Source organism: Rhea pennata, chromosome 7 (assembly GCF_028389875.1).
Source record: "Rhea pennata isolate bPtePen1 chromosome 7, bPtePen1.pri, whole genome shotgun sequence".
Classification (NCBI taxonomy): domain Eukaryota; kingdom Metazoa; phylum Chordata; class Aves; order Rheiformes; family Rheidae; genus Rhea; species Rhea pennata.
This window is the reverse complement of record NC_084669.1, coordinates 19,601,609-19,608,800: the sequence shown is the minus strand read 5'-3', so window position 1 is coordinate 19,608,800 and position 7,192 is coordinate 19,601,609. Positions and strand designations below refer to the sequence as shown.

Here is a 7,192-nt window from a genome sequence, read left to right as displayed (position 1 = left end):
TTGCCATCCTCACAAATGGTTAACCTGCTGGGAACTGCAGAGCATTAATGACTTCACATGCATTTAATCAGCTTGGGCTTCCAGAGCCTCCTGCCTCAGGAGCAGGAAAGGCCATGTACCCCGGGTGCAAGTGCTCCCAAAGCCGCACCACCCCCTTTACCAATCATAAATCACTGCTGGGCCAGCAACACGAGCAAGCAGCAAAAAAAACAGGCAAAGGCCAACTCTCCACAGCCCCAGGCGCAGCAGGAGGCAGTGCTGACCGGTTCTCCTTGGTGGCAGCTTGGTCTCTGGCCAGTCTTCCCTAAGAGATCCCAGTGGAGGTGACCAGTCATCCCTCAGGCACCGTTGTTTCCTTCAGGGAGGTAACTTGGTCCTTCGGATGGGAGGCTTTGCCTGCAGCTGGGAGCTACTAGGTTACATGTAAGGGGAGTCTGAAGAGAGAGCTTCTGTTGGCATCGCAAGGTTTTCACCTCTTCACCATGCGGCACAAGGCATTTTGGACTGCTCTGGAGTATACCTGCCGATTGCTGGGCATCTCCACCGCAGCAGGTAAGAGCTAGCTCTCTTTTCCTTTGCCACTAAAAGGCACTGAGTAGGCGCTGGGACTCCCAAGTTGTCTTCCTGCCTTTGATCCAATGCAGCCACTGCCCCATCTGAAAAGGGGGATAAGGACCACTGCCCACTTTTGCTTTGGGACCCAGGGAGGGGGAATGCTGGATGCCTGACCAGGCTCTTCCCAGATGATGTGAGAGGCACCATGAGGCATCAGAATCAGCACTCAGTATGAGGGGAGGCAAGGTAAAGCATGAGTGGAAAAGAAAACTAAATTATGTTGTGTCAAAAATAGATGCTCACAGGCAAGATGTGAATTGAGATGGAGATGTAAAATCCTCATGGCTACACAAAACTGCCAGTCTGCTTTGTGGGACCTGAAAATGAAGGATTTCCTTGCACTGTGCACAGTGAGGGCGTAGGACCAAGATACTTGCAGCCCTCACAGAATAATTGCTGCAAAAGTGCTTCCCCACCTCTTTAATATATCTGTCAGGAAGCAAATTCAGGGAGAAGCTAAGGTTATAGCTACAGCACAGACATAAATTCACTTACCTGGCTAGCTGTCTCCTCTCTCCAAGTGTCAGGGGTTGCTTGGGACCAGCCTCCTCTGAGTTTTGTAACATATCAGAACATCTGGTCACAGGTGAAATGTTGACATTTTGAGCTGGCTATCCCAGGCACAGCATCTCACTGAGAAAGACTGAACAGTGGAGAACAACCATCTCACATGAAACATCTCCAATTGGGAGATGTGGGAAAATAGTTCACACAGAGGCTACAGGCAGCCGGGTGGATTCGCAGGCTCACTCTGGCACTGCCGTTGGCTTGCCATCATGAAGCAGGTCAGGCTACTCTCTGTGCCTCAGTTTCCCCCAGCATTAAAGCAGAGATCTATCTGATCTGTCTAATGGCTGGAGCTGTGAACCAAAGTTTTCTGAGGAAAGGTGCCTTAAGTGAGTGCCTGTGGTTGCCATGGCAGACTCTTATGGACTTCAGACATTGCAGAGCAAGTCCCTACACCTTAGAATTTATCTATGCAGTCGACCCTGAGAGACACTTTGCTCGAGTCAGAGTAAAGTAAAAAGCACATAGGTCAGCTGCAGAGAGACAGGTCCCCGAGGACACCCAGAGCCCAGTGAGGAAGCTGGAGGCTGTGCTCTGGAATGTGCTTTAAAGGCCTGATAACAGGTAGATATTTGAGTCTCTGAGTTTGTACAAACTCCCATTAGATAAGTGCGTATCATGATGAGACTGCAACAGATAGCAGCTGGGACATAGCTTTTAACCAGCAAATGCAAATCTCTACCTTTCTCTTGCCCATCCCCTTCAGGGCCACATGTGCACATGTGCCATGGTCAGATTCTCTCTTAATGCTCCAGGGAAGCTCATAGAGACCTTCCTGAGAGAAAGAATGAGCTTGTTGTCATGGGAAAACTAACGCTAAAACAGCAAAATTGTAAGCTGCTTTCAATGTCTTAATGGAATATAACCTCTCCCTCTGCTTGCACTCTTTTCTTCATTCCGCATCACCTGCGCCTATAGTTTTTGACATTAACAGTGCAGTCATCTCTCAGACAAGCACCCCAGAACATAGACAGCTTGAATACTGATCTCTGTACTTTTCCATCTCTCGACTCTGATGCATTCCTTGTGTCGCCTGACTTTCCCAAAAGGCCAAGCAAGGAGTAGGAGGTGCCTGTATATTACTCCTCTGAGTGTCTCAATGGAGTAAGAAAATAGCTTGATGCAGTGTTTAGTGCCTGATGAGGTGTGTGAGGTTTTTCCATGAAATGGAGATCGTACAGAAAAGAATCCCATGGGCTTTATCTGAAAAAAAATACATGAAAGAGAGAGGAGAATGCATCAGTCTCACTAATTGATTCTGAGAAGGCCTGGCCAGTTCCACAAGCTGTTCACAAACAGAAAAAGTTACCTACATAATATAGGCATCCCCTCCCACCCTGATCTTTGAATATACTGGCTGTCTGCAGTGTGGGACTGTAAGGTTTGCTGCATAGAAGAAATCGGGTAGTCCTACTATTGGCAGAGCCTCATGGCTAGCCTTACAATTCACTGCAGTTTCTGGGACATCTCTGTAATTCATAGATTTTAGGCCTTGTGATTTTTACATCCAGAGAGAGAGTTCTTAGTTATTTCTTAATTCTCATGCTTTCAACCATTTAATTCCGAATCATGTGCCTTTAGCCACATGGTTTGGATAACATCCAAATTAAGGCAGCAACAAGCCCAAACAAACACCTCAGAAAGAGCCCTTTGCAGATACTTATTCCAAACAGCTTTGTGGGTACAGCCAAAGCTGCACAAAATCAGGAAACCTCCCCATCCAGAGAAGAGGCTTGAGCATAGCAGCTGAGCTGTTGAATTTTGCATTCATCTGTAGGGAATGAATGAATGAATGAATTCTGCATTTATAGGGAAGATTGTAAAGAAGTCTGTTCAATCATGAAACAGCAAAGCACAATACTTTGTATGTAGGAGCATGAACTGGTGAAAGGGGACAGGCTGACAGCTTAGAAGGGGGAAGTCCTGTGTCTTTTCACAAACCTAGAATGAGATTGATTTTCCCCATGCCTCTGCTTGGGGTTAGAGAGGCAGCCTCTAAGGAGGAGGCTGGGGTCATTCTTTGGCTAATGAGGGACCAGTGTCTACCACTGACACTGAGGGAACCCAAATGAGACCACAGAGGCTAACAGGGCATCTGAGGGCCTGGTAGGTGGCAGGGGAACTGTCTGCCCTGGTCTGGAGTCAGCCAGTGCTGTCCAAGCAGTGGCTGCAGTGGTGAGCCCCAGCAGTCATGGCCAGCAGGAGAGCCTAGCACCAGGTCTTGGCTTGAGCAGACTAAAGGGAGGAGAGAGGGAGAGCTTTGCTACCAGAGCTTTGCTACCAGAGCAGCTGAGCCTGGTAGCATCACTTCAGCAAAGCTATAAGTGAAGCAGAAACGCATGAGGCTCTCCTTCGGACTGGCTTTGCACACCAGGTTTGTGCTGAGGCATAAATGCTTATCGTTGACTCATTTCACGGTTACAGTGGAGCCAGCATTATGGGGCTTACTCTCCCATTTGTAAGGCTGGTGCCCTTCTGAGTCCAGAGCAAAGATAACCCAGATAAACAGCCACAAATCTAACTAGTATCTCAACAAGTATTACGCAGAACCAGCTGCGAACATCTCATGCACACATGGACACCAGGGACAGAAAACTCCAGATGAGCTCATTGCTTATCAAGATGTGGAGACGCTAATGGCATAAGGGAGTGTTATGACTACCTAGAATGATCCCCTAGCTGAGCCACAAGCCCTGCTTGAAACGTGGCTCCACTCAGCCCCACATTGCTGGCACTCAAATGCTATGACCACCCAGGCCCCAAACCTCTCCTTCTACAGCATACGCTGCAGCTATGGTGAGGAACTGTGTTTCTTTGTCATTTTGAAAAAAAAACTTTGTGGGGAGTGGAAGGATGTCAAGGGAAATTTTCCATCTAGTGAAGCTGTAAGCCCCCAACTACAAGTCCAAGTAAGATTTTGCCTTACTAATGCTCTCGATCCCCCTTAGCCTCCAACTACTCTGTGTGCTGTGCTGGCTGGGGCACTGAGAGGACGTTCATTGCCTCTTCTTAATCTGCCTGCTCCCTTTTTTATGTTTTTTTTTCTATTAGGCTAGTAAGTGATCTTAATGCCATGACTACAGCCTTTTTTCTTTAATGCAATTGGCACACTTCCCCCACCATGCTGTTGCTCTACAGCAACATATTGGGCACAACAGGCCTGGGCAAGCTGGGAGGCCTGGGAGGGCCAGGAAAGTAAGAGTGATATGACCTGAAAAGACCCTGGGCAGATGTGTCAGCATGGGCTTGAATTCCCCCTGGCTGGGAGAGGTGCATGGGGTGAGGAATAGGGCAGTGGAAGGGAAGCCTCTGTGGCAGCACTGCTGGAGCTGTGTGGCAGAGAGGCAGGAGGGACATTGACCCACTGCTGCTCACCCCTCCCACTTCCCAAGGCCAGCTGGTATCTTCCGAGCACCTCCCACCAGCCTACAAAGCTGCACTGGCCAGAATGAAACTGGGATGACTTTCAAGGCCAGCATTCAGCCCTGGTACCCATGGATTCATGTGTCAGCATGAATCACTGATGCTAACAGTCCTAACGTGCTGCACAACACAAGAGAAGCAAGCTCACCAGCCACCTGTGGAAACTGAGGCCATAGATCCTAGGAGCTGATGGGGCACACAACAGTCAGGAACCAAACCTGCAGTCAGCAATTTTCCTGCCTTCTCTTTCTAGTACTGATCGGTGTGGGCGTAGAAACTCTGCAGCGAGGACAGTTCAAAAGCCTGGCTTTCTATCTGCTGTGAGTATTTTTGCCCTTGTAATTAGAACTTGCGGGGCTGTCATGTTCCATATCTGCACGATATATAGCACCAGACTAGACTGCAACAGCAACAGGGTCCAGTATCCAAGACTTTGGGGAATTTAGATATCCATCTTTGGGGAATTTAGATATCTATCTACAGGCTTCAGAAAAGACAGCTCTTTCCATTAAAGAAAGTGACCTTCTCCCCATGATACCTCCAAGCTCAGGCAGGCCAGAGTTGACAGTAGCCGCAAACTGAGCTCCACAGGCAGAAAAGCTTTGAGGTCTCTTCCTCAAACTAACTGGGCAGAGGCTGCTCAGACCCCAGCACACAGACTGTGTTGTGAACTGGACAGTAGATCCTGGCCCTCTATGCTCCTTCTACCATCTGGAGATCATACTCAAACCTACCCCCTTGACACCTCCACCTCTCAGTTTTTCAGGAACTGCAGTTACTGTCTGCGAAGGCTTCTTCTTTATCACTTTGTTCCTGGGAATGTGCTTCACGTGAGTAGACCCTGTCCAGTCTTCTCTAGGCTTGGTGAGACCTGCATAAGGCCCCTTACAGGCAGCACCAGACGTAGCTGAGCTGTAAGTGCCAAAGCAAAGACAATTGCCCTTACTCTCACAGCATGTGCTTTCAGGCAGGGAGGAGGTAAGTGAGGCTGTGCCCATAGCCAATTAAACTTGTGCTTTAACCCAAACTTATGCCACAGTTTGCTGAGCATCAACACAACAGATCCTGGTCTGCAGCATCCCTTTAACTTGCAAAGTCCTGCAAGGGACCAGGGTTGAGAGGAAAGCCACATCCCAGGATGAGCTATACCTCCCTTCCAGAGACAGCACAGAAATTCAAGCCAAGATGTATAAACTTCTTAGGCACTTCTCAGAGCCTGAGCACTTCTGATCTCTTTTAGCAAAAGGTCAAAAGCCCTTGATAGCTGAAGAGGCAGCACCCTACTCCAGCCAATGGGCACCCTGCTTATGGCTAGGCAGGCAAACGTGCCAAGGAGAGACCTCCTGAGATGCTGACCTCTGGCAGAGGTAGCCCAGGGCCTCTAGTCTCCACAAGGAAGGCTCAGGCATTAATTAGCTTCCCTGATCAACACTTCCTGGCAAACTGGGGTGGGGACCTGAACCTCTAGGTGGGTGGAGGTGAGGTCCAAGTCTTCTTGCCATGGGCTTGGTGCCCCAGCCTACAAGGACCTCTGTCTCTCTCCCCAGATACGAGCCAGGCTCCCTGGCACACACCTGCTGCAAGCGAGCTAAACGTCCAGGAAGCTTCCAGAAATTCATGGGGTACACGCTGCTCTCGGTGGCTTGCTTCCTGCATCCCGTCCTTGTCTGGCACGTCACCATCCCTGGTGAGGAGTCCATACTGGGGTAGGAGCTTGTGCAAATGCAAGAGGAGCACAGTGTATTTTGGGGAATCAGGCTGGCAGACCCAGTGGGGATGTGTGGGGTGCCAGACCAACTGTGGGGGACCTAGTCCAGGTAGCTGGACTAAATGCTGTGCCTTTCTAGCACCGCTTGGCTAGCTCTTCTCCTTCCCCCAGCCCTTGGTCAACATGCCCCTCTTCCCCAGGCTCCATGCTGGTGCTCACTGCCCTGGCCTACTTCCTGCTGAGCAAGAGGAGGAAGAGCCCAGGGCATAAAGAGACACAATCCCAAGCAGGCCAATATGTGGACCCTTCAGCTACCATGGCAGCCTCGACCAGCGCTGGTGACACCGAGCAGACCTACACTTTCTATGGGGCGCAGAGGGAGCAGCACTGCTCACTGCTTGGCCACATGAAGAGCATCCTGAAGGGGAGCAGGGACAAGAGCCTGGCCCAGGCAGCTCCTGCCATACCAGCACCCCCACCAGCCCCACGCAAGCAAGTGCACTTCCAGGAAAAAGTGGTGCGGATCATCCCCTCCACTAGCGACAGCTTGGAGGATGTGGAGAGTGAGGCTGAAGACACCACATTGGACACAGCACCCATCCTCACTCCTCCAGACACCCCTGTCATTCTCACTCCCCTCAGCTCCACAGGGCTGTTCTGAACACTCACCAGCAATGAGGACAGGGCAGAGAAACTATACCTGCACACTGGCATCCCTCCCTGTCACTCTGGCAGCCAAAAGGTCCTGAGCCAACCCCAGCACTAATGCTGCATGTCATTGGCAGAGCTGCAGTGCTAGCTGGAGCACCACGTACTCCATAGGGATGTCCCATGGGCCCCAGCAAGGCAGCAGACAACCAAACAGGCCAACCTTACAGC

The 7,192-nt window shown here is 50.2% G+C and overlaps 1 protein-coding gene across 1 annotated transcript; it reads left to right on the top strand.

The window, feature by feature from the left end:
• Nucleotides 1–482: 482 nt before the first annotated feature.
• On the top strand, nucleotides 483–6,974 carry TMEM72 (transmembrane protein 72). Its single transcript, XM_062580646.1, has 5 exons — nucleotides 483–552; nucleotides 4,859–4,925; nucleotides 5,364–5,435; nucleotides 6,153–6,292; nucleotides 6,514–6,974. The coding sequence occupies exons 1-5, from the start codon at nucleotides 483–485 to the stop codon at nucleotides 6,972–6,974; spliced, it is 810 nt and encodes a 269-aa protein (XP_062436630.1).
• Nucleotides 6,975–7,192: the final 218 nt, after the last annotated feature.

Coding starts and splice junctions, on each gene's coding strand:
- TMEM72 (XM_062580646.1), top strand. CDS start 483: ATGCGGCACAAGGCATTTTGGACTGCTCTGGAGTATACCTGCCGATTG. Junction 4,926..5,363: donor AGCCTGGCTTTCTATCTGCT/GTGAGTATTTTT, acceptor TCCACCTCTCAG/TTTTTCAGGAACTGCAGTTA. Junction 6,293..6,513: donor CTGGCACGTCACCATCCCTG/GTGAGGAGTCCA, acceptor CCTCTTCCCCAG/GCTCCATGCTGGTGCTCACT.